A 27,935-nucleotide genomic window follows, 5' to 3' on the forward strand; every position below is an offset into this window, starting at 1 on the left:
CTCAGTAGACAAAGCTACACTAACACGTTTTTTCGCTTTTCACTTTATTCTTCCATTCATCATTATTGCCCTAGTAGTTGTCCACCTTATATTTCTTCACGAAACTGGGTCAAATAATCCAACAGGCCTTAATTCAGATGCCGATAAAATCGCATTTCACCCATACTATACAATTGCAGACATCCTAGGTGTGCTCATAATAGTCTCATTCCTAATAACCTTAGTTCTTTCTTTTCCAGATCTACTAGGTGATCCAGACAACTACATGCCTGCTAACCTACTAAATATTCCGCAACACATCAAACCAGAATGATACTTCCTATTCGCCTACGCAATCCTATGATCCATCCCTAATAAACTAGGTGGGGTTCTAGCTCTAATCTTATCTATTCTAATCCTAGCCCTATTACCATTTCTTCACAACTCCAAACAACGTAGCCTAATATTTCGGCTAATTACCCAAACCCTGTACTGAATACTAGTTGCCAACCTTCTTGTTCTAACCTGAATTGGAGGTCAACCAGTAGAACACCCATTCATTATCATCGGCCAACTAGCCTCAATCAGCTACTTCTCTATTATCCTCATCCTTATACCTATCTCAGGAATCATCGAAGATAAAATATTAAAATGAAACCTATGTCCTGATATTATAAAAATTACCTTGGTCTTGTAAACCAAAAAATGAAGAACTATCTTCTCAGGGCATCAAGAAGAAGGACTGCCTCTCTACCATCAACACCCAAAGCTGATATTCTTGTTAAACTACTTCTTGAGTACATAAATTTATATAGTACATTATTACATTTATGTATATAGTACATTAAATTACATTCCCCTTGCATATAAGCAAGTAAAGTAAGTTAATGTAATAGCACATAAGTCATCTTAATCATACATAAGACCATTCATAACATGAATATTATTTTCTTACATTTATAATTAATGCTCAATAGACATATCTGCGTTATCATACATACACCATTCTGTCATAAACCCTTCTCTTCCATATGACTATCCCCTTCCCCATTTGGCCTATTAATCTACCATCCTCCGTGAAATCATCAACCCGCCCACCCATGCCCCTCTTCTCGCTCTGGGCCCATAACACTTGAGGGTAGCTAAACTGAAACTTTATCAGACATCTGCTTCTTACTTCAGGGCCATTGATTGCGTTATCGCCCATACGTTCCCCTTAAATAAGACATCTCGATGGTACGGGTCTAATCAGCCAAGACTTCCATTACTGTCTCGGGCAGTTGGTATTTTTTTATTTTTAGGATGCTGTGACTCAGCATAGCCGTCAAGGCATGAAGGGCAACTTATCATGTAGCTGGACATTAAGTGAAGGATCATTAGTCCACATAACCAAATCATCGAAGGCTAATATCTTAATGCTTTTTAGACATATTACTTTATTTCACTTAATTTCTATAATTAAAATTTTTAATATTAATGGATTTATTCTCCAATCCCCCACCACCAACTTTAATGCCAAACCCCAAAAACATTAAAGAACTTTTAACTTAATTCTCTTAAGATATTTTCTATTCTAGTAGTTCACGAAAAAAGACTTATATTATAGTATTAGAAAACTTTTTATTAAAATTTTTTCATCCCTACCAAAACTAACTTTACAGAAAATCTCCTGACATCAAGCTTTATCTAAGTTAATGTAGCTTAATAAGAAAGCAAAGCACTGAAAATGCTTAGATGGATATTTTTATCCCATAAACATAAAGGTTTGGTTTAGGTTAATTTACTATTATTATTTTCTAACTAATTCTTCAATTTTAACACATATCTATATATATTTCTTCAATATTACTTGAATATTAGTTAAGAGAAACTTTAATTTTATCAGAAAACATTTCTATTTAATTTTTCAATTATTTAGAGATGTTTTTATGTACACAATATTTTCTGAATAATTTCCCATGAAAAATCTTTAACACTACTTTTCTATGCACTGCTTCAATTTTATCAGACATATTTTCCATGAAAATCATCAATTTAATAAGAAAATGTTTGTAAGTGCTTGAATTAGTAAAGATGATTTATCTTTTACCATTATTATTTTACAACAGATTCTTCAATTTTAACACTTTATTTTTCAATTTTTCCTAAAATTGAGTTTGCATTCAGTTAGTTTTCTTTGTCAACTTTTTATGTGTATTTATTTTCAATGCCAAATCTTAATTTTAAATAAATTTTCTGTATATTTCTTCAATTTTATAGGAAATATTTTCCATGAAAGCCATCAATTTGTTTAGAATTTTTGTACATGCTTTGTCAGTCAGTTTTGATGTATTATCTATGTGTACACTTTCATGTGTATTATTTTACATCAAATTCTTCAATTTTAACACACATATTTACATATTTCTTCAAATTCAGTGAAAATGTCACATTGGCATCACTGTCAGTCACTCAGAGACTGCTGGCCCTGCGCCTGACATCACGTCAACCCCGCCCCTTGCCCATCTATCTCGGCCCCGGGCGGGAGCCATGTTGGATTCCCTGACTGTCACCCAGCAACTGCTGGCCGCGCCCCCTGACATCACCCGCGCCCCGCCCCCTCCCCGTGACCACGCATCTCAGCCCCTGGTGGCCGCCATGTTGGCGTCCCTGTCCGTCACCCGGCAACCGCTGGCACCACCCCTGACGTCACCACAGTGCCCGCCCTGCTTCCAGTCTCCTGGAATGTTGTCATTTCCTGTCTTCTATTTTATGAATGAAAGTGGGCTGGGAGTTTGAATGTGCGAGTTGGTCGGAGGTCTGGCAGAGGCGGGAAGGAGGTGAGTACACGCATTGAGTGACTGCAGGGATTGCTGAGCTTCCCGGGCTCTGAGCAGCCAGGCCTGGAATTGTGGAACGGGACCGCATTTGCATGCGCATCCGGATGAAGATAGTGCTCCATGCTGTGGGTGTCTGTGAGCTCACCAGTCACACCGCGCTATCCTCCTGTTGTCTCCACAGAAGCAGTCTGTAAGTTTGGAGAGGCCTTGCAAGATGCGGGCTTCCCGCTATGTAAAGTTTGCAGCAGGGCAGAGTGCAAACCCTCTCTGTGCTCCAGGCAGGGACAGGGGCTGGGAAAGATGTAGGCTTCCCGCTCTGGAAAGTTTGCAGTGGGGCAGAGTGCAAACCCGCTCTGTGCTCCTCCAGGCGGGCACAGTGGCCTCCTAGCACGACCCTCCTGTGGGAACAGAAGCCAAGCCTGGCCGCCATGAATCGCTGGGCTGTGCGCCCGGCCCTGGCTTCTGCCGGTGAGCTGGTGAGACAGGAAGGGAATTCACAGGCCAATAAAGTGCATCAGGTTCCTTAATGACACAGGCTGGGCTGTGAAACGACAAAGACCTGGTAGAGTTTACAGAGGTCTGGGCTGGCGCTTTCCCAAGGAACATTAATGATCAGGTTGGAGCTGGCTTAGGTCAAAGGCTGTGGGATGGACGGGGCTACATCCCAGGCTATTTTTTTTCTTTAGTTTTGTTAGTTAATTATGTACTAGTTATTTATATTGTTTTCCTTTGATGCTTGCTGTTTTGATTATTGTGCAGCAAAGACACTTTTCTACAATCTGTTTGATATTTTGGATGCTTCTTTTACACTAACAGGCACCTCCATTAGTTTAAGAAAGTTTTCATTTATGGTTTTATTGGAAACGTTTTCAGACATCTATGCTGATTGATCTTCTTCACTCTCGCCCTCACCTTCTCCTTCTGAGGTGTTCCCTGTGGCTGTGCAGCTTGAATGCTTCTGCGTGTCCTGCTCTGAACTCTGCTGTTGTGTGCTGTGATGGGACCTCAGGGAAGCTCTGAAATCAAGACATGGTGAGTACAGGATCACTGCCCACAATGGGGAGGAACATGTGTTTGAGCAGTGTGTCCTCTATGGGGTTGGATTGGAATGATCAGCCAGATGTGACTTCCTGTGAGGTTTCTAGTGGTTGCTTCTTACTTGATAGGTCAGGCCATGACCTCTTAATAACTTCAGTATCATGGCTGATTGTAATTCTGTCCAAAACACGTGGACCAGTTGCTTTCTTGTAGAAGCATGTGTGGTTTCTGTGACTATGCAGCATCTTTTTGTCTTTTATAATATACAAGAAGAAAGCAGGAATAGACCTGGAGAGATGGCTCAGAGGTTAAGAGCTGTGGCTGTTCCTACACAGTTCATGAGTTCAATTCTTAGCAACCACATGGTGGCTCACAACCATATGTAATGGGAGCTGGTACCCTCTTCTGGCCTGCAGGAATATATGCAGGGAGAACATTGTGTGTGTAATGAATTAATTCCATAAAAATAAGATGGATATGAAGCTAATAGTTGTGATTTCATACATTTCTAGTTTTTGTTTTGTTTAGTTTGTTAAATTTTTCTGCTGCAGTTTTTTTAATATTTCCTTATCTTATATGTTTAGTTTTGTGATTATTATGTTTCAAAGGGACTTTTTCTCAGTCTGTTTAGTATTTTTGATGGTTCTTGTACGTTATCAGACACCTTCTTTAGTTTAGCAAAATTTTCATTTATGATTTTATTGGAAATATTTTCCAGACTTTATCCTCCTCCTCCTTCTCCTCTTCCTCCTCCTCCTCCTCCTCCTCCTCCTCCGTTTCCTCCTTTTCCTCCTCCTCCTCCTCCTCCTCCTCCTACTCCTCCTCCTCCTCCTCCTCCTCCTCCTCCTCCTCCTCCTCCTCCTCCTCCTCCTCCTCCTCCTCCTCCTCCTCTTCTTCTTCTTCTTCTTCTTCTTCTTCTTCTTCTTCTTCTTCTTCTTCTTCTTCTTCTTCTTCTTCTTCTTCTTCTCCTGCTCCTCCTCCTTCTTCCTTTTCTTCTTCCCCTTCTTCTCCTCCTTCTTCTTCCTTTCTCCAATTGTTTGTAACTTTGCTTTCTCATATGTTACAGAACGCTTTGTTGTTTAGTCCCAGTAAAATTTTATAATCCAGCTTTATTTTTGACCATTGTATCCAATTTTTTTCTATTTATTTTTTAAATATATTCTTTATTTACATTTCAAATGTTGTCCCCTGTCCTGGTTCCCCCTCCCCCAAAAATCCATTAAGCCATCTCCCCTCCCCAATCAACCCTAAACTGCTCCTCTTTTCTGATATTCCTCTACATTATGGTATCAAGTTTTTCCAGGGCCAAGGGCCTCTCCTCCCTTTGGTGTCTAACAATACCATCCTCTGCTGCCTATGTGTCTGGAGCCATGAGTATTTCTATGTGTACTCTTTGGTTGATGATTTTGTCCCTGGGAGCTCTGGGTGTACTGGGTGACTCATTGCTGTTCCTTCTGTGCACTGCAAAGCCCTTCAGCTTCCTGGGTCATTTCTCTAACTCCCCCATTGCGGACAAATATCTCACAGTTATTAACAGGAACTATACAAAATAGACTGCCCAACTCTAGTGTTTTAAATCTTATTATAAACACCAAGTCTTTTGTGTCTTATACTTGCAATCCTTATCATTCAATTGTGGTAAAAAAATAAATAATAATATTTACCACAACAAGTTGGCTTTAATTATTGTTTCTGTTCAATGATTGGAATGAAAAATAAGATGGCCAATGATACTCAGTAGTCCTGGCTCTTTTTGTTTCTAGAAAATGTGCTTTCAGAAAGCTTTTTAAGAAGATAAAATGATGACCTTGAACTTCAACTATATAGGATCAGAGTAAAAGACATAGAAGTCTCTCTATATAAATACTTCTTTTTTAAGACCATTAAATGTTAACACCAAAAGTTAAAATAGTTTGAACAAATAAATCCACAATTTATTGTCAGAACGTTAATTCAGGAGTAGGGAATAAAATATTTTTATTCCCCATTTCTAAGTTTCAATGATACCACATTTTAAAAGTATCATAGTTTATCAAAGGTTAAAAGGTAAAATTATTGTTTTTTCCTAAAGAAAATTGACAAAGCATTTCTTTAAAAAAAGATTTATTTATTTATTTCATGTATGGGAGCATAATATCCCTGTCTTCAGACACAGAAGAAGAGGGCATATGATCCTGTGACATATGGTAGTGATCCACCTTGTGGTTGCTGGGAATTGAACTCAGAACCTCTTGAAGAGCAGCCAGTGCTCTTAAATGCTGAGCCTTCTCTCCAGCCCTGAAGTACATTCTATATATCAAAAACAATTTACTCAGGATATCTTTAGACAAATTCTCATGACCTAACTAGTTATTCCCCCTACAAATTATAGAAATACTGGCCACCCATGTCCCCCTCATTTCACAGAGTTTTAATAACATTTAATAAGTCCTTCTGTGATTATATTAATTCAAGGGAGTTGAAGATATGAAAATGGTTGTTGTTTAATTTAGAAAATAAGTCAGAAGCCCTGTGCTGATCTTTCTATCTTAGTATATTTATTGGTTTTTAATGAGGCATTTTGGGAAATAAATATTGTTTAAATTATTAAAGTGTTTTTATATAAATATTTACACATGTATATTTCATTTTCAAAAGCACTCATATGTATCATTCTTACATTGAATGAAGACAATATCCAATATGAATAACAAATCCTGCTCTAGGAAAACAAAAATCTTTAAAACTAATTTAGAACCCTAAGGGATAGTGACCATGTTGTGTACTAGAATTGGGATACGGTTCATAGAGATATCACTGTGACCAGATCTGTATGTTTACATATATCAGGTACTTAAAAGTAGACATTACAAATTAAATATATACCCTCATGTTACCCATTACAAATAAAGATTCAGAGATATAATGTCATTTCATATTTATTTTACCTGTTGGGATTTATTCATTAAATATACATTTGTCTATTCATATTAATTTTTAAGTTTTATTTATTCTGAATAAAAATAACTTAGTCTAAGTTAACCAGTTTACTTTACTTGTAATCTATTTGGTATTAAGAAAAAGATGTGAAGAATAAACCATGATCCCATGTGGATATTCTATAAATAAGTAATAATAGACAAATTTCATTAAGCCACAAATTTATGTTTATTGCTTGTCCAAGATTTTTTTCCATAATTTTCATGGATTATTTTGTGAAAACTTCACAAAAATCTTTAGTAAGCATATTTTTAATTTGGACAGAAAGTAAACCATACATATCTAGAGCAGAAGATTACTGAAGGCCATTTTATCACTGAGGGGAATTAGCTGCATAAATAACTGATACTGAAACCCAACACAGAGTAGCACAGATATTCGTTGCTGGCAGCAGTCGGTCTTGCCCTTGGCAATTTGTCCCTTGATTATCTGTTTGATTTTGTGAATATCAGAGTCATCACTTCCTTTTTTCAGTATGCTAGTTTGGAAGTGGTATGGATAAACTTTTAGGTTCTTTAGAGAAACCATTGAGTGAATAAGGTAGAAGCTATCAGAATAAGAACAGAACAAAACACTAAGATATAAAATGAATAACTTATAGTTGTGGTATTTTGTGCAATTGGGTTCTTATTGACTCAGTGAGACCAGCAAGAGTAATGATGGAGACCATTTTGTCTTGTACCATTTGGTTATATTTACTAAAGATGTGGTGAAGACAAATGGCCCATGCAATACTTATGATATTACCAAAGAGGGGCACCAAGTCCCATGATTTTGTACATCTTATGAGGCTCCCCAGATGAAACTTAGAAAAACTAAAGGAGTAGTGGTTTTCTGTTGTCTGTGAACAGGACCTCATAATAATGCAAAGATATTTCCCATCTGGGAATTCTAGGTTCATGGATAACTCACATTCCACTTTCACTGGGACAGGAAAGATTTTGATATTATAAAAAATGAGGACTAGGAAGGCAGATGAGCAGAAAGATAGAAACTGAGTTCACAAACAACAACAAACAAATCCTTTGACCTGATCCTGAGACTGACCACAACCATAACATTTCTTCGTTGTGTAACAGGGATACGATTGACTCAGTGGGACCATCAAGAATAATGGTGGCCACATTAACCCTAACCCTGAGGCTAACCCAGGGACTTTTCTTAAATCTGTAATCCTATCTTAACTCCTTAATTTCCTAAGCATCCTAACCCTAACAACCCTTGTCCTGATCCTAACCAGAACCCCCTAATCCTCTTACCCTAACTCTCACCCTGCTTACTCTGGTGGATGTTTCTTAATTATACCTTTTGATGTGAGAAACCCTTTCATCATCTTGAACTTTTGAGATGTTCTTATCCACTTTTGATCTAGGCTATATGTGTTTTTTGCAACCTACCTATAGAAGTGTCATGAAAAAGCAGTTCTTTTGTTTTGGTACTTGTACTCTTTTATTTTATAAAACAAAGGTGATTTGTTTGTTTGTTTGTTTGTTTTAAACTGGCATTAGAAAGTACTTATTTCTTAAATATACTGGTATACATTGAAGATCAGCTGTAATATCCTGCAACATGAAATCCACCAGTCCTTGATTTTTCTAACTCCCCTTGGCTGACAGCCTTTATAAAGACATTCTGTTAACTACCCTTTCTCTATACATAGAAATATTCATTTTTCTCTATGGTTTGAAATAGGCTTATCTAGAAAATCTGTACTAATCCAACTGTATTTTGTTTTTAAATTTGCCACTGTTGAAAATGTGCTGACTAGTAATAGTGCTCAACAGTGTTTCCCTTATGTTTCCCTTATGTTTCTGGCTTTTCTTATGGGGTTGTTTGAGAAGGGAGCTTCAGTTTCCCTGAGCCCAGGATTTAGACAAAACAAAACAAAACCAACCAAACAAACAAACAAAAAAAAACCTACTTGGTTTGTTTTTTTTGTTTTTTTTGTTTTTTTTTTTTTTTTTTTTTTTTTTGGAGACAAGTGTTTCTCTGTATAGCAGAGGCTGACCTGGACCTCACTCTGTAGATCAGGCTGGTGTTACATTGGGTCCTCAATTCCTGGGTCAGATTGATACATCCAATGAACCTTCAGTAATGGTCTAGGCAAACTTTTCATCATTATTATGGAAAGAAGACAAGTGCTTTGAGGAAAGCTCAGGCACAGGTACTGGTAAATGCAGGGTCCTGGCATCAGAGGGGGAGAAGCAGGAAGCTGACCAGCCTAAGCTGGAATGTTGTTCCTCCCTCAGGGCTGTGTGGGGTGTGATGCCTCTTGATATCTTATTTCAAATGTTAATGGAATGCAAACCACTCCTGAGATCTTGAGTAGGTGTGGTCCTGGATAGGAAGCACACTTTTAAGACTCACTGGCCAATCAAAGGACACTAGGCAGACCTGCCAGGCAGAAAAAGAGGTGGGATCTTCAGGGTGCCTTTTGATGTGTTCCCTGTGGCTATGCAGTTTGAATGATTCTCTGTGTCCTGCTCTGAGCTCTGCTGTTGTTTGCTGTGAGGGGGATCTTAGGGAAACGCTGAAATCAAGACATGGTGAGCACAAGATATCTGCCCACAATGGGGAGGAACATGCGGCTGAGCTGTATGCACTTGGGTGGTGGGTCCTCTATGGGGTTGGATCAGAAACATCAGCCAGATGTGACCACCTGTGAGGTTTTTAGTGGTGCTTCTAACCTACTAGTTCAGGCAATGACCTCTTAATAACTTCAGTATCACGGCTGATTGCAATTCTGTCCAAAACATCTGGACTAGTTGCTTTCTTGTAGAAGCTTGGGTGACTATGCAGCAACTGTGTCCAAAGCTTTTTGTCTTTTACAATATACATTAAGAAGGCAGGATTAGGCCTGGAGAGATGGCTCAGAGGTTAAGAGCTCTGGCTGTTCTTACACAGGCCATGAGTTCAATTCTCAGCAGCCACATGGTGTTCCATGATCATATGTAATGGGACCTGGTGCCCTCTTCTGGCCTGCAGTAATACATGCAGGGAGAACATTGCATAAGGAATGAATTTATTCCTTAAAAAAATAACACAGATATGAATCTAATATTTCTGATTTCAAACATTACTAGTTTTTCTTTTGCTTGGTTTGTTAATTTTTTTCTGCTATAATTTTTTTTTGTTTCTTTAACTAATATGTTTATTGTTTTGAATTTGATGTGGCAAACGTTTCTTTCCCATTCTGGTATTTTTGATGCTTCTTGTACATTAATAGACACCTTCCTTTAGTAAATGAAAGCTTTCATTTGTGGTTTTCTTGGAAATATTTTCTTTATGCTGATTTTCTTCTTCTTCTTCTTCTTCTTCTTCTTCTTCTTCTTCTTCTTCTTCTTCTTCTTCTTCTTCTTCTTCTTCTCCTCCTCCTCCTCCTCCTCCTCCTCCTTCTCCTCCTCCTCCTCCCGCTCCTTCCTCCCCCTCCTCCTCCTCCTCCTCCTCTTCCCCCTCCTCTTCCTCCTCTTCCTCCTCTTTCTCTAACATGTATTAAGAAAGTAAAACACAGAAGAGCTCTGATACAAAAGTGGTCGTTTGTGGAAAAGTTGAGGAGTGAGAGCCTGAGGATGGTGACTTATTTTCCTGGCTGGTATTACATATCTTTCTATGCTGGTCCTAGGTATTTGAATTTTTGGTGATTATTGGTCTAGGTACTATATTCTCAGTTTGTCTTGTTTTTGTGGGAGTGTTATTCCTGTGTTACAGTTTTCTTTGTAGATTTTTAGAGTGTTGGCTGAGTGCTGGCTCTTTTACTGACCTGTTTCTTATGTTCAAGAGAGATTGATTGTTGATGTTGGAAGCTAGGAGAGGAGGTGGGCCAGGTAAGAAAATCCTAGCAATCCATAAGGAAACATAATCAGGGGAGAGGTGAAGTTGATAGCATTTCAACCTTTCAGAGCTACAGTCATCTGAAGGATGAAGTGAGTACATACATGCATGTCCCTTTGGGTCTGAGATAGTTCACTTAGGATGATAGTATTTAGTTGTATCCATTTGCCTGCAAGATTCATAATGTTTTTGTTTTTACTAGCTGAATAGAATTCCATTTTGTAAATGAACCACATAATCTTTATCCAAATTTTGGTTGAGGGACATCTTGATTTTTTTCAGTTTCTAGCTGTTATAAGTGTATCAGGTGAGGCAGAATCCATCACCTTAGAAGCCAAACTTAAGAGGATCTTTCATATGGTGTGGATTCTGAAAACTGATAGATGATAAATTCGAGTTCCTGGATTCTTCCTGTATGGTTTAAATTTGGCCCGAATCCAGACATCTTTTGGCAGAGTCAGAGACAAAGGGAAGACTCCATGAGAGTTCATTACACTGAAATTATGAGGATGACGCTTGAATTTAATTTTGTGACCACAGCTTGTTGAGATAACTAAAGCATTGGTAAATCTGCCATGGAGAGATGTATACAAGGAGAGGATGTACCCAAACTGTTACAAGAGGTGACCTTCAAGATTTTGCCTTGTGAGTCAGAAGAGACTTTAGATGTTCGAACAGTGTAGGAGTTCCTGCAGACTGTTAGGATCCCTGAAGAAAGACTGAATGCATTTTCATCACAGGATGAATATTTGCCCATAGTGTCAAGGGTCAGGATGCAGTTGATTGAAACAAAAAGCTTCTAGATAGGATGATGTCTTTGGCTACTTGTCTGTCCTGTCTGACTTTCTTTGTGAAGCTTGTGGAAGATCTTCTGGTAGGAGCCATTCCAGATACATTCCAGGATAGTGTTTATAGAATGAAAATTTTATTTTTTCTCCCTTTTTTTGCTTTTCCAATAATTTGTATATTCATTGTCACCCTTATCACTATCCGCATTATATGTCCATTGCTATGGCAGAGTCCCTCCCCCAGTCTCCTCTGTTTTTCTTTGAGAGGTTGTGGGGCCCCCAGGTATCCCGAAAATAGGTGCATCAATTCTATTTTGAGTTAAGTACATCCTCTCTCACTGAGGCCAGACATGGCAGCCCAGTTAAAGTAACAGATTGGAAAGATACCACCCCCCCACAGCTATAGGGAAAGCCCTTGCTACAGTTGTTATTAGACGACCATCTGAGCCTCTGCGCTGCACATCTGCTATACATGTGCCAGGGGCCTTAGTCCATCCTGTGTATGCTATTTGGTTGGTGGCTTAGTCTCTGAGTGTCCCCAAGGGTGCTTCCTACTTGAGTCTCTTGGTCTTTGTGTGGAGTTCCTATCCTCAGGGATTTCAATCATTCCAACAAATCTTCCATAAGATTCCCCAAGGTCCATGCAATGTTTGATTCTGGATCTGTGCACCTTTTTCAGTCAGCTGCTTGGTGGATCCTCTCAATGGACAATTGCTCAAGGATTCAGTATGGGAGCATAACAGAGTGTCATTAATAATGTCATGGATTGGTGGTTGTCCATAGCATGTCACTCAAGTAGGGCAAATTTTCATTGGCCATTTCTTCAGTCTCTGCTCCAGATTTAACCCACCATTTCTATTAGAGGGAAACATTGTGTTCTTGGTGTCTACTGTGTAGTGGTTGAAACTGACCCTTCAGCTTTCTTCTCATGCTCCCATATATTAACTATAATCTCTTTTGTTAAATAATATAAAATACAATATATACATTTGCTATTCAATAATAATCTATTTATTAGTCTGGTTGCTTTATATTTTTAAATTTACTTTATTTTTTGCTTTTATTTTCCAAAACATATTTCTCTGTGAACCTCATCTGTCCTTCACGTAGGAAGAGAAAACACATGTCTTGTGCTTGCAATATAAGCATATTTTTGTGCGGTTTTTTCTTCCACATCTTTAGTGTTGACATTTGCCCAAATATATAGATTATATTCTATTTCTCATAATGGCATGTATTCATGACATCAATATTATCTGAGGATTCAGGTTCATTAGGTTTCACATGAATGCTGTTCTTTCTCAGTCTTGTGTTTGTTCTCAAATGTTTGAATAAATGGAAATATTTTGCCTGTGTGCATGAATATGAATACCATCTTTGTCTCATCTTTAGTGTTCTCAGAGGATAGCCTCAGAACTCCTGATCTTGAAGTAATGAGTAGCTGTTGGTCCCCCATGTGTTTATGAGGAATTTTCCACCATTATGTGGAAGACCAGCAGGTGCTTTCCAATGCTGAGCTCTCTCTCCTACCCTAAGTTGCTTATTTATGATCAAAATTTATATTACTATTATTTTCATCTGTCCATTTATAACAACTTAATCATGTATTCTCTTTTAGTAAAATTATATTAATGTTATAGTTTAAACTGTTACACTTACTGTTTCTGCCAGATGAATTCAGATGTGCAGTGAATGTATAATTCTTTGCAGGAACTTTAGTAAAGAACTGTGATTTCTATATCATTTTTATTTTCTTGGTTGATTTTTGTATGGATTGAGGGTTTTAAAATATAACTTTTAGTCTCCTAGAACACATTTCAAAGGTCATGCCAGTGTCAAGTTATTAGACATACACCTGCCTGTGCCTCTGTGATTAAAGACATGAGCAAATACACCCAGCTTGCCCATCATGTTTGTAGTTAGTAAATGTTCATACAATTTTTCAGGTGTGTGCCCAGTACTGTGGATCTGTTTCCCCTGCATGTCCCTCTCAGTTGGCATTTCTCTAGCAAGGCTGTATCCTATTCAAAGTGTTCAAAAGTGACAGAGATGTAACTTATAATTAAAGATCCTTCTAAAATGACACAGTGATTATAAATTCTGAGTCAGAAAATAAGCAGAGCAAGCACGAGAATTATGTGAATATATATTTGAGAAAGTATATATTTATTTTCCGGTGATGTTAGTATCATGCTTTGTGTTGTATATGTATTTGATATTTAGGATGCTGTGACTTTTGATGATGTGCATGTGAAATTCACTGAGGAGGAGTGGAATTTGCTGAATCTTTCCCAGAAGAGTCTCTACAAAAATGTGATGTTGGAAACCTACCTGAACCTCAAAGCTATAGGTAATACTGTTATTTTTTTTCTGAAGGAAACAAATGTTTCTTGATTGTTGCTTATCTTCTATTATTTTATTTGTATGAAAATTGAGCTGAATAATTCAGTTTCACTGAATTTTCACTGTAACTTTCACGGTGCAGTTAAAATTCACAGTATCTTTAATTTTGCCTATTTTCCAATACTATATCATTCATTTTCTATTACTGTGTTTTAGGCTATAATGGGGAAGAGCATCATCTTGAAGAACATTTTCAAAATAATAGAAGTCATGAAAGGTAATTTTCATGTGCAAGCTGTTCCAAATTTGTCTCTGAGGAAAATTTAATTTCTTCTGGAATCTCCAGCAAAAAGCAAAAGTGTAAAATCACAGTCCTTTAAGTGTAGATATGATTATAATATTCTTTCAAAACAATAGACCTCAAGATCCGATATGTGATTTGTGTATCCATTTGATAAGTAGCTCCATTAGACCTGTGTTCTGGATCTGCCAATCTGTATAGTGTCATAGTATTTAGAAACTGCACATTGAATAGTGATAAATTTATATCCAAATCATTCTATAAGCAAATACTCCATAGAAAATTTGGTGATACTAATATTCTTGTAGTAATATGGTTCAGTTTGGTGAGAAGGCATTTTATGAGAATCAAGAATATTGTTGTGGAGAAACATTAGTCCATATTGCACATGTTATGAGAAACAAAAATTCAAACAGTGTGAATGCAATGCGTAAACCTTTCATTTATCATTCTTTTTATTACGTATATCATGTGTCACAATGGATAATAATCATGTGAGCATTGGGATATGGAAAGAAGAAGCATACAATTTTTGTTCTAAAACAAGAAGATACGTAGTATTCTGCCTTTGGAAGAAATTAGAAATATGAAAGACATTTGTAATTAGTTGGGTTTTTAGCTTTACAGGGAATATCCCAAAACTCATAGTGTAAAACAATCTTTATGGGTACTAGGAATTTGGAAATTCTTCTGTGTGTCCTGGTTCCCAGTCACATGTGTTGTAATTCACACTAGAGGAAAAATATGAATACAATTAGTGTTATGCAAAACAGAGTTTTTCTAACTTTATTCAGATAGCTAAAATGCATCATGTAAAAAGAGGATATTATAAATATGACCCATGTAATAACCGTCACAGGGGTCTTGAACAACTCATGATGAGGGAGAACACCATGAACATATAAAGTGCTAAAACTTTAAGATCTGATGCTTCTTTACTATTAGACAAATTGTAAACATAATTCATATTAATTGCATGAATGATAAGATTAATGAATGTGGTAAAGATTTCACATGTGCTAATTATCATTGCAGGCATGTAAGAAGATATACTGGAGTGAAACTCTGTGAGTGTAATATATGTAGTAAAGCTTTTACAAGATCAAGTCATCTTCAATATCATAAAATAGCACATACTGGAGAGAAACCTCATGAATGTAATCAATGTGGTAAAGCCTTTACAAGATCCAGTCATCTCCAAACACATAAAATGACACATACAGGAGAGAAACCGTATGAATGTGATCAATGTGGTAAAGCCTTTGCACAGCGCAGTAATTTTCAATATCATAAAAGAACACATACTGGAGAGAAACCTCATGAATGTAATCAATGTGGTAAAGTCTTTGCATATCACAGTCATCTCCAAATACATAAAAGAACACACACGGGAGAGAAACCTTATGAGTGCAATCAATGTGGTAAAGCCTTTGCACAGCACAGGTATCTCCAAATTCATAAAAGAACACATACTGGAGAGAATCCTTATGTATGCAATCAATGTGGGAAAGCCTTTGCATGTCACAGTACTTTCCAATATCATAAAGTAACACACACTGGAGAGAAACCTTATGAATGTAATCAATGTGGTAAAGTCTTTGCATATCACAGTCATCTCCAAATACATAAAAGAACACACACGGGAGAGAAACCTTATGAATGTAATCAATGTAGTAAAGCCTTTGCACAGCACAGGTATCTCCAAATTCATAAAAGAACACATACTGGAGAGAAACCTTATGAATGTAATCAATGTGGTAAAGCCTTTGCACAGCACAGTAATCTCCAAATTCATAAAAGAACACATACTGGAGAGAAACCTTATGAATGCAATCAATGTGGTAAAGCCTTTGCACAGCACAGTCATCTCCAAATTCATAAAAGAACACATACTGGAGAGAAACCTTATGAATGTAATCAATGTGGTAAAGCCTTTGCAAGACCCAGTGATATCCAAAGACATAAAACAACACATACTGGAGAGAAACCTTATGAATGTAATCAATATGGTAGAGCCTCTACCAGACCCAGTCATCTCCAGTGTCATAAAAGAACACACACCGGACAGAAAACTTATTAATGTAATCAATGTGGTAAAGGGTTTTCACCAGGGATAAGTCTCCAAATTCTGTGTGCTGAAGTGAAACATAATGAATATGATCATGTATTAAGTGGGAATTAGGAGGGTATCATAAAGTAGGATATGATAGACATGGGTGCTTGGGATTATTTCCACTCTGGAGATTTTTTTTTTTTATATGCTTTTGCAAAGAAGTTTGCTATCCTCGTCTGAAGAGTTTCCTTGAGGTTAAGGTAAAGATATTTACATTAATTGTATTGACAAAGTAAGTCACGAAAATCACTGCATAGAATTTGGCATGAAAATTTTTAACAAACATTGAAACTAAGAAAGGAAAAATAAAAAAAGAAAGGTTCAAAATACAAAGCATCATCAGGAAGTTGAATGAAGTTTAATCTTGTGATCAAGGATATTCAATGGCATTAAAGGAATGGTTACATTAGGACAAGATTACATTCAGCAAAACACATCGATTTGCAGTTGATTGAAAGTGAACTGTATCATGTTAGGAATTATTATTACGTGGTTATTGTTTTGATGTAGACATATGAACATACAAGTATGTGTCAAATTGCCAAGGGATAGATTTGGATTATAAGTTCTGATTTTAAAACATAAACAGAAAATCTTAGTTCATGTCATGGTGTTACATGCTTTTTAACCCACCATTCACGAGACAGAGTCATGCAGATCTTTGAGATCAAGGTAGATCCCTAAGCAAGTTCCAGGAAAGCCAAGATAGGCAGTGATATATTTGAAATATTGAAAGCTGCTGATAATCAAATGGAAGGAGCCACATTCCAGCCCCAGTAAGCAGCAGAACTCAGCAGCTCGGTCTTAAATGGTAATAATACTGAGACAATTGATGATGGCTAGCTAGTAATTAGAGGTGATGAAGAAGAAATGGGCATCACTGTGGTGAAAACTGACTAGTATTTTATGAGTGACAAAAAGGTGTGTTCTAGAGCTTACCAAGGTTGCACCTCATGGTGCAGCTCAGCTTGGTTATGTGTAAGAATAACCCAGGTGGTACTGACTTCGAATTCATGAAGTTGTCATGCAGAACAGCTTAGGCTTGGCACCATTGAGCAAGCATACTGGAGGCTATGGGTCAAGACTTGTTCTACCAGAATAACCCAGCATCTTGAAGATGGAAGTACCATGGGATGAACAGCAAGAACAGCAGGAGCAGTAGAATGGAGTCAACCAGAGCTTAAAGTGATACAGAGGGCAGAGCTCGAAAAGTGACCCAGTGGAGGAGCAGCGAAGATCATGTATGGATCCAGGACACTGAAACAAGAACCTGTGAAATTGAAGTTATCTTAGAGACCCCAAGTTTTTGAGATGTTAGAACTGTATGATACCTGCTCAGGAATTGAATAAAACCAGTCAAAGGGAACAAATTGTGCTTCAGTGAACAAAGCAGAAAGGATTTGGAGATCTGAAGAACCCTTTGACATCAGACATGGACATGCAGAGTTTGGAGATTGTTCTGTTGGCTTTTGTCTTCTCTAGGTCCAGATTTTCCTCATGATTACCTTTATGAATAATAAAGTATATCCTGTGAATTTCAAGGTATATAATGTGCTTTACTGTTTCCGAAAATAAAGCTGATTACTCTTGCATGATAGGATTAATCACAGAAGAGTCTTTGACGTTTGGACTTTTAACATTTTTGAGACTTTGATAGATGATGGGGCCTTTTGACATTGGAGATCATGGATTTTGCAAGATGCGTTCTTTAAGTATGGCCCCCATACACTCTTGTGTTTGAACAATCATATGGGGCCAGGCAGTGGAATGTGGTAGTTATGATTTATGTGGGGGAGGGAGTGGAAATAATAGGAGGTGTGGTTTTTTGGAAGAATGTTTAACAGTGTTGGGGTGGGTTTGGGGTTCCTCCCAGTGCTGATGAAACCCGCCTTTTACCACCGTGGAAGATGTCTCTTCCTAACTTTCTTTGGATCAAGATGTAGAACTCTTATATTCTTTTCCAACATTCTATGCCTGTATGCGTACCATGTTTCCTCCTATGAGGAAAATGTACTAAACTTCTGAAAATGTAAGGTGGCCCCAATTAAATGTTTGCTTTTATAAAGTTTGCATTGATCATTTCATCTATTCTAAGTAATTAAAATTTAATTTAGAATAAAGTGAGTGAATTTAGGTTGGTGAAGCTTCTGCACAATTCTGCAATCTTCATCATGTAAGAATTCGTACTGCAGATAATCCTTGTGAATATATTTGGTATGGTGAAGGCTTTGCAAAAATCTGTAGTCTTTATCAATATGAAATTATGCATGCTGGAGAGAAATTATATGAAATACAGCAATGTGGTGTAGCATTTATGTTGTGTGTCCCCTAAAATCCATCACAACTCAACCATCAGAAGAATGGAAATGATATTAAATTATTGTAATCAAGTCAGTACTGATAAATCTGGGCATGAAAAATACACTCCCATGCTTATCTGAAATATTCTACTCCTATCCACATAGAGTCTGAAAGTTATATAGCTTAGATTCTTGAAATCCACAAATACCAGTGACAAGTTATATCTACATTTTTCCCTCAATCAGTACATTTTTCTATTCTTATTGTATTTCAACTGATACAGAATATAGATATTATGTTCTTGCCTATCATAGCCATATGTTCTTTTGTGGATAGGGACAGGCATTATATTTTGAGGAATAAAACAGGAGGAATGAAAATTACAGTTTTGAATTGTTGTTAGGTTTTGGGGAACAGAACATGAATAATGAAAGCTACCTAGATATTGTTAAGTACTAAAGTCAACTATAACCTGGCACTTAAATTTAGTTGGAACTTACCTTTAAATGAATGTTGTTAACAAAAAGGCAGTCCTTAGGACAAATTTCTTTTTGCTTGTTCCCAACATTTATATATTATAGTCATACATATATACGTAAGTCATATATGCACATACATATATATGTAAGTCATCATATCAAATGTCCAACAGAACACATCTTACAAATGCAATAAGTGTGATAAGACATTTTCACAACACATTTATCTATAAATATATAAACAAACACATCCTGGAGAGGAACGCTGTGCTTAAGCAATGTGTTAAAGTATGTAACAGTAGTCTTGGGAAAAAGTCTATGAAAAAGTCATAAGAAAAAGTCATAATTCAGATAAACCCCATAAACATAGACGATGGGTTAATATTTTGCACTTTGTGGTATTCTTGTGCAAGAGGAAACTCTTTGGTATGCAATCAATCTACTAAAGCCCTTCCATGTTAAAGTAGTCTTTGAAAACAATCAAGAATACCAAACATATTCTGTGACTACAAAGAATTTCGCAAGATCTGAAGCAAAACACTCACATTGTTTCACTCAAGATTATTTTTGTTAAAAAAAAAAAAAAAACTGAGACAAGTGTCACGAATCAATTTAGACTTTATGATGTCCCTCGATTTTATTTGCACGTGTAAACATGTATTGAGAAAAGACACATGAAGGAATCCTTTTTGTATTTCACAATTCCCTTAAGTTACATGAAGGAACTTTTGCAGGTATAAAAAAAACTATGGCTGTGAATTTGTGCCTTTTATGTAGTAATGATAAAATATAATGTCTAAGGCTATGTGTAAAAAAAGTTTAATTTGTTTTATTATGCCAGAGGGATATGGGTTGACCATGAACTTGGAAACACAGCAAGTGTCTCTCAAGTGGGAGAATTAGCCTGAGGCAGAGAGACTTTTCTGATTGCTTATCCTATGCACGTCTTCACCTAATTGTTCATCCCTGGACCATATACACACAACCAACAGAAATTCACTCAGCATATTGTATTCTTATATTTGAACATACTTTCTAAAACATACTTAAAGTAATTGATTTGGAAGATGTAGTGAGAGCAATGAGAGAGCAAAGACATAACAAAAATATACTTTTATTAGAAGGTCAAATAATTTTTCAATAAAAGTGCAGGTAGACAGACAGAATGCTAGTGATGGATATTGTGAACTTTAAGAAAACATGTTTCATTCCTAGAACAACTTGGTAGGTGATCCACTCATGTAAATGCAGTCCCAAAGGATCTGATGCTCCCCCGGCCTTGCAGGGACTGCACAAAGATATACGCAGGCAACACATCCAAGCACATAAAATAAAAATGACACTAATAATGAATTCACTATAGTCCTTCCTGTCTTAGCCCCGAGACAGAGCACAGTCAGGGCGGGTTAAAATGGACTCCGTCTGGTCTGGATTCAGGCGCAGCTGTGGCCATCCTTAGAACCCTCCTCCTTAGAGTCAAAACCGGCCATATTCTAAGGATAGAATAGCAGAACATAGATGTTCATCTGAGATCTGCAACCACAGTGCTATTAGAACACTTTTCCTTGACGCTATCTGTGTTATTTGACTTTGAAATGTCTGCAAAAAATTGAGCTGAGAATTTGAGGGGGCTTGTATTAAATCTGATGACTGCTTTTGGATTGCTGTCACCATATTAGGTTAAATCTACGTATTTTTAAATCCACATATTTTTGAATATTAGAGATGTTTCAGTCTTATTTTTATTTACTTTTTTACTTTTTATTACTTCCATTTTTTTTTAGTTCAGTTGTTACCACTCTCCTGGTACACAATCCTAGAATTCCCCACCCCATTCCTCTTCTCCTCTATCTCCAATAGCATGTCTCAATCCTCCAACACACAGCTCAAAGTATTAGAAAAAAAATCTCCAAAAAAACTCATTAAAAAACCCTTCTTCAAACTAAAAAAAAAAAAAGGGCAGTCAATATATAAGAAGCCTATAGATCCCCAAATAATTTAGATCATAAATAAAATTTTCTTGTCACACAATATTCCAAACACTAAATGTGAGAGCTGATCCTGTGTCACAGTTCTCCATACTTAAATACTGCAGTGAGAGAGCGGGTTTCCCAGGAGTTCTGTCAAGCCTATGAGGAGAGGTAAGAAAACCACTTCTGCTCAAAGGGACCCCGACAGAGCACTCAGTTGGAAAGAACTGAGCAGCAGCCTGGGACAGGATCCTTTTATTCTCTGCCTTCACCCAGAGCCAATTCCCTGCCTCAGTGCCCCACATCCAAATTCTGTGTGGACAGAGTTGATCTCCCAGAAATTACATCACACCTGTAAGCTCCACATCTGCTCAAATCCCCGGACAATGAGAGAGCCACACAGAGCCATCAGAACCCAGGAACCAAGGGACAGCTGGGGACAGGATCCTTCTGGATTCTGTCTGCACCTTGGAGGTAGCTGATTATGTGCCAATTATTTCCATACAAAAATTTCTCCTGGAGAGAACTGTTCTCTCAGGAGTACTGACACACACACAGACTCACAGGGGAGACAAGCCTCAATCAGAGACAGATCAGCTAACATCAGAGCTTACCAGAGAGCAGGACACAAGGGCAAGATCATAAGCAACAGAACCCATGGCACGTTTGTATCATCAGCATCTAGTTCTCCCACAAGAGCAAGCCCTGGATGCCCCAAAACACAAGAAAAGGAAGTCTCTGATTTTAAATCATATCTCATGATGACGATAGAAGACTTTAAGAAGAGCATAAATAACTCTCTTAAAGAAATACAGAACACAGGACAACATCCAGTATCCCTTAATGAGGGCACACAAAAATCCCTTAACGATTTTCAGAAAAAGGCAAATAAAAAGGGGAAGGAATTGAACAAAACCATCCAGGATCTAAAAATGGAAATAGATACAATAAAGAATTCATAAAGGGAGATAACCCTGGAGATAGAATACCTAGGAAAGAGATCGGGAGTCATAGACACAAACATCAATAAAATGCAAGAAAGAGAAGAAAGAATCTCAGGTGTAGAAGATGCCGTAGAAAATACTGACAGAAAGGTCAAAGAAAATGTAAATGCAAAAATTCCTTAACGAAAAATATCCAGGAAATCCAGGACTAAATGAGAAGGCCAAATCTAAGGTAATAGATGGAGAAGAGAGCAAAAATTCCCAACCTAAAGGGCCGGTAAATATCTTCAACAAAATTACAGAGGAAAACTTCCCTAACCTTAAGAAAGAGATGCCTATGAATATACCAGACGACTAAAGAATTCCAAATAGACTGTACTAGAAAAGAAATTTCTACTCTCACATAATCTATGCACCAAATGCACAATTCAAAGAAAGAATATTTAAAGCAGTAAGGGAAAATGGTCAAGTAACATATACACACAGGTGTATAAGAATTTCACAAGACTTCTTATCAGAAAATATGAAAGACAAAAGATCCTGGGCAGGAGTCATATAGACCCTAACAGACCACAAATGCCAGCCCAGGCTACTATACCGAGCAAAACTCAACATTAACATAAATGGAGAAACAACATATTCCATGACAAAAACAAATGTACACAATATACTTCCACAAATTCAGCCCTAAAATGTATAATAAATGGAAAATGCCAACACAAGGATGGAAACTCCGCCCTAGAAAAAGCAATAAAGTAGTCTTTCAAAAAGATCAAAATAAGATAACCATGCAAACATAAAAATAACAGGAAGTAACAAACACTATTCCTTTATATCTATTAATATCAATGGCCGATAAAAAGACAGACTACTGGACTGGATATGCAAACAAGATCCAGCATTTTGCTGCATACTGGAAACACACCCCAGTGACAAAGACAGATACTACCTTAGAGTAAAAGGTTGAACCCAGTGCCCTTTGACTTTATAGTGTGCACATTAATCTTTTTCCAAGTGCGGTTTACCTCTTCTGGGTCTCCTTGTCTCCTGCCATTTTCTGTCTCCCAGGTCCCCTGACTGCCAAATCCTGTCTCTCTTATCTCTGTCTACTACTGCGGCCAGTATTCAAGTCAAAGTCTTTTCTTGCTTTGTCTTTTCTCCTCTCCCTCTTTTCTCTTTCTTGTTTCTCTTCCTCTGTCTCCCTCTTGTGTTACACTTTCTCAGCCTCTCTAGCCACATCCCTTACAGTACAATCTTACAATCCCTCAATCCGCTGCAATTTCTTTCTGATGTCAGGAGCTGACTGCCCAATAAAGGCAATAATCACAGAGACTCGCTGCCCTACAGACATGGGGTCAAAAGGGGTGTAACTTCTGTAAGCCTCCATGAGCCTCTCCAGAAAGACTGAAGGGGGTTCAGTCAGCGCCTGCATCACCTCTCTCACCTTAGCCAGATTTGTGGGCCTTTGTGTGCACCCCTGAGACCCACTTCTAGAGCCGGACGCTAATTGGACAGCTGTTCCCTACTTTGTGCCATGTTATAGTCCCATTGAGGACGCATCAAGGGGAATCCTTCATTTATCCCAGCCGGAGTCTGGACAGGACATCCGGCATTGTCCCAGGCATTCTTCTGAGCTTCGAGAATTCTTTCTTTCCCCTTGGTGGTGAACAAGGTTTGTAAAAGTTGTTGGCAGTCATCCCAGGTAGGCTGATGCGAAAACATCAGGGACTCTATTAGACCTGTAAGCCCTGCAGGGTTTTCTGAAAAGGGAAGGGGATTAACTTTCCAGTTATAAAAATCAGAGGAAGAGAAAGGCCTGTACTGTAAAAGTTGTCAACCATCCTGGTCATCTGGATTTGGAGGTGGTTCAACAACCCTAAGGGGAAGCGCCACACCCAGGGACGCTACAATGGAGTCAGTCAGTCTTTCAGAGGTGGCTCCCCGTCGACTCCTTGTCCCTGCAGTGGGACCCCTTCCTCCAGCCCCAGAGACTGGAGCTAGAAGGGGGGGCTAGTGGAGCTGTGGGTTGGGATCTGGTAGTGGGGCTGCAAGGTAAAGTGCGGGTGGGGGAGCAGGCCACTCAGGGGGTTCTTCTATTTCAGGGTAGATCTTAGGAACAGGTGCTAGTGGAGTGCTGTGCTTGCTCCCCTCCTTAGGCTTCAGTTTCATTTTCTTATCTGCAGCATCTCCTCTGGCAGCCAGGATCCTGGAGCCAGAACGACGGGGTGGGAGGTATGGTTGGGCCCACTGAGGTGGGGATTGTGCCAAGTCCTTCCATACCGTGATGTACGGCTGTTGGTCTGGATGTGATCCCGGTCCTTTGTGAAAAACAACGGCCTTCATGGCCCTAATGGTAGGCAAACCAAAAGTTCCTATGGGCGGCCATCCTACCCCAAAATCAGGCCATTCAGAGGCACAAACGGTCTGCCACTGTTTTTTTTTCTTAATTTCTACTGATAAATTCCGTCCTCTTAACCTAATTTCCATCCAATAGTCCTTAGTCAAAGACAAAGGGGTTGTCAATGTCTGCCCCATGACAAAAACAAAAAACAAAAGGTACAAGAACAAAACAGAAACAGTGAACACTAGCACGACCAAGCACACTCATCAGTGTCTGGACTTAAACAGCCAAACGCAACTTCTGACGGGGTGGGATTCTGCTTCCACTCCCTTCTCGGTAGAAGAAGCACTCTGTCCCCTTCGTTTCTGAAAACCACAGTCAGGTCCCCCTGACTGTCCCTCACCCTTGGAGAGTTCTCCCAGGTTGCAGCCTCCGGGACTCTAGGACGTCTCCCTCTGCAGCAGCTGGGTTCTTATGGCCCGCAGCGGCAGCTGCAAACAAACTGTGGAGTGGAATTCTGCTTCCACTCCTATCTGTTAACAAACTGAAACCAAAACACACACACAGAGGTGCCGCACTCAGACACTCAGGACATTTAGAACAAAAACATTGCCAGCACACACACACACACACACAAGCATACCTCCAAGGGGGTCTTCGAGGATCCTGGGTGCCACCTATATCCCCGTACGGGCCATCAAATGTAGGGCCTCCTTTTTGGGGAGTCCCCCACTCCATTCTCGGGATAGTGTACACCCAAGGAAACATGAGAGACCAACTTGATGGAAACACATGAGGCAGTTTATTTTCAGAGCTCCGGGCCGACATATATCTCACACAGGAGACAGAGGTGTCGACCCTGAGGCTGAAAAGTTAGGGGATCATATAGGAAAAGTCAAGGGGTTTTGGCATGGTCACACATGATTTGCTGATCCAAACGTTGATGGGGGATTCTGGTGCGCAGAGGGGGCTTTTTGGCATACATACAGCTTAGGCCATCAGCAATGTAAGAGGGTGATTTATTTTGTTAGCAGGAGGTCACTTCGAGGTTAGTAAACTGCATCCAAGAGACAGGAGACTCCAGTCCAGATGGTGTATGACCCATAGGAGTTTTCCCAGGCATGCCCCTTATCTTTTATGGCTGGTCTGTTTGTGGAATGACTCAATCACAGCATTGCGTCAAGCTTGTCCAGCAGGCCGGGCTCTAAGTCTGCCTGCTGCTTCAACTATGGATTCTGAGAAATCCTAGTTCCCTTCAATGTCTACCATTTATCTGAATTATTTTTCAATTAAAACCTTCACTGTTTCAAGTTCTACTTAATTTTTCACAAATATTTTCAGTAAATGTTTCTACTAACTTTTTCAATTAGTTTAGAAATATTTTATATGTCTAATATTTTATCTGTATTATCTTTTCTGATATCTTAAATTATACTGTATTTCCTGTATATTACTTAAATTGTATTAGAAATATTTTCCTTCAAAATCTTCAATTTTATTAAAATTGTTTCTAGGTTCTTGGACAATGTTCTAAGTATATTTTCTATGTTTACTATTTTACTATTATTATTTTCCAACTAATTCTTCAATTTTAACACATATCTATATATATTTCTTCAATATTACTTGAATATTAGTTAAGAGAAACTTTAATTTTAACAGAAAATATTTCTATTTAATCTTTCAATTATTTAGGGATGTTTTTATGTACACAATATTATCTGAATAATTTCCCATGAAAAATCCTTAACACTACTTTTCTATACACTGCTTCAATTTTATCAGAAATATTTTCCATGAAAATCAATAATTTAATAAGAAAATGTCTGTAAGTGCTTGATTTAGTAAAGATGATTTATCTTTTACCATTATTATTTTCCAACAAATTCTTAAATTTTAACACTTATTTTTCAATTTTTTCCTAAAATTGAGTTTGCCTACACATTTAGTTTTTTTGTCAATTTTTTATGTGTATTTATTTTCAATGCCAAATCTTAATTTTAAATAAATTTTCTGTATATTTTTTCAATTTTATAAGAAGTATTTTTCCATGAAAGCCATCAATTTGATTAGAACTTTTTACATGGTTTGTCAATCAGTTTTGATGTATTATCTATGTGTACACTTTCATGTGTTTTATTGTACATCAAATTCTTCAAATTTAACACACATATTTATATATTTCTTCAAATTCAGTGAAAATGTCACATTGGCATCACTGTCAGTCACTCAGAGACTGCTGGCCCTGCACCTGACATCACGCCAACCCCGCCCCTTGCTCATATATCTCAGCCCGGGGCAGGAGCCATGTTGGATTCCCTGACTGACACCCAGAAACCGCTGGCCACGCCCCCTGACGTTCCCTGAGCCCCGCCCCCGCCTCGTGACCTTGCACCTCAGCCTCTGGCAGGCGCCATGTTGGCGTCCCTGTCTGTCACCCAGCAACTGCTGGCCCCACCCCTGATGTCACCTCAGCACCCGCCCTGCATCCAGCCTCCTGGAATGTCGTCATTTCCTGTCTTTAATTTTTATGAATGAAAGTGGGCTGGGAGTTTGAATGTGCACGTTGGTTGGAGGTCTGGCAAAGGCAGGAAAGAGGTGAGTGAGCGCATTTACATCTGGTGGAATTTCTTAGGTTCCTGGGCTCTGAGCAGCCCGGCCTGGAATTGTGGAACGGGACCGCATTCACATGGGCATCCGGGTGAAGATAGTGCTCCATGCTGCGGGTGTCTGTGAGCTCTCAAGTCACACCGTGCTATCCTCCTGTCGTCTCCACAGATGCGGTCTGTGAGTTTGGAGAGGCTGGGCAAGATGCGGGCTTCCCGCTCTGTAAAGTTTACAGTGGGGCAGAGTGCAAACCCTCTCTGTGCTCCCGGCCAGGACAGTGGACGGGCAAGGCGCGGGCTTCCCGCTCTGGAAAGTTTACAGAGGGGCCGAGTGCAAACCCTCTCTGTGCTCCTCCAGGCAGGGACAGTGGACAGGCAAGGCACAGGCTTCCCGCTCTGCTCTGGGAAGTTTGCCGCAGGGAGGAGTGCAAACTCTCTCTGTTCTCCAGGTGGGGACATTGGCAGGCAAGGAACAGGCTTCCCACTCTAGAAAGTTTGCCGCGAGGCAGAGTGCAAACCCTCTCTGTGCTCCGGGCAGGTATGGCTTCCAGCTCTGGAAAGTTTGCAGGGGGACAGAGTGCAAACTCTCTCTGTGCTCCAGGCAGAGACAGTGGATGGGCAAGGTGCAGGCTTCCCGCTCTGGAAAGTTGGCAGTGGGGCGGAGTGCAAACCCGCTCTGTGCTCCTCCAGGCGGGGACAGTGGCCTACTAGCACGACCCTCCTGTGGGAACGCCGCCATGGATCACTGGGCTGTGCTCCGGCCCTCGCTTCTGCCTGTGAGCTGGTGAGACAGGAAGGGAATTCACAGGCCAATAAACTGCATCCTGTTCCTTAATGACACAGGATGGGCTGTGACATGACAAAGACCTGGTAGAGTTTACAGAGTTCTGGGCTGGTGCTTTCCCAAGGAACATAAATAATCAGGTTGGAGCTGGCTGGCGTCAAAGACTGTGGGATGGACATTGCTAGGTCCCAGGCTATTTTTTTTCTTTAGTTTTGTTAATTATTTATGTAGTAGTTATTTATATTGTTTTCCTTTGATGCTTGCTGTTTTGATTACTGTGCAGCAAAGACACTTTTCTACAATCTGTTTGATAAATGGA

General features: G+C 38.8%; 1 protein-coding gene across 1 annotated transcript in view; it reads left to right on the forward strand.

The window, feature by feature from the left end:
• LOC127673189 (uncharacterized) overlaps nucleotides 1-27,935 on the forward strand; it is a 234,185-nt gene that overhangs the window by 32,586 nt on the left and 173,664 nt on the right. Inside the window, 1 exon segment of the mRNA XM_052168797.1 lies at nucleotides 15,180-16,087. Within this exon segment, the coding sequence (XP_052024757.1) occupies nucleotides 15,180-16,087 (908 nt within the window).

The sequence above is a fragment of the Apodemus sylvaticus genome, chromosome 22 (assembly GCF_947179515.1).
Source record: "Apodemus sylvaticus chromosome 22, mApoSyl1.1, whole genome shotgun sequence".
Classification (NCBI taxonomy): domain Eukaryota; kingdom Metazoa; phylum Chordata; class Mammalia; order Rodentia; family Muridae; genus Apodemus; species Apodemus sylvaticus.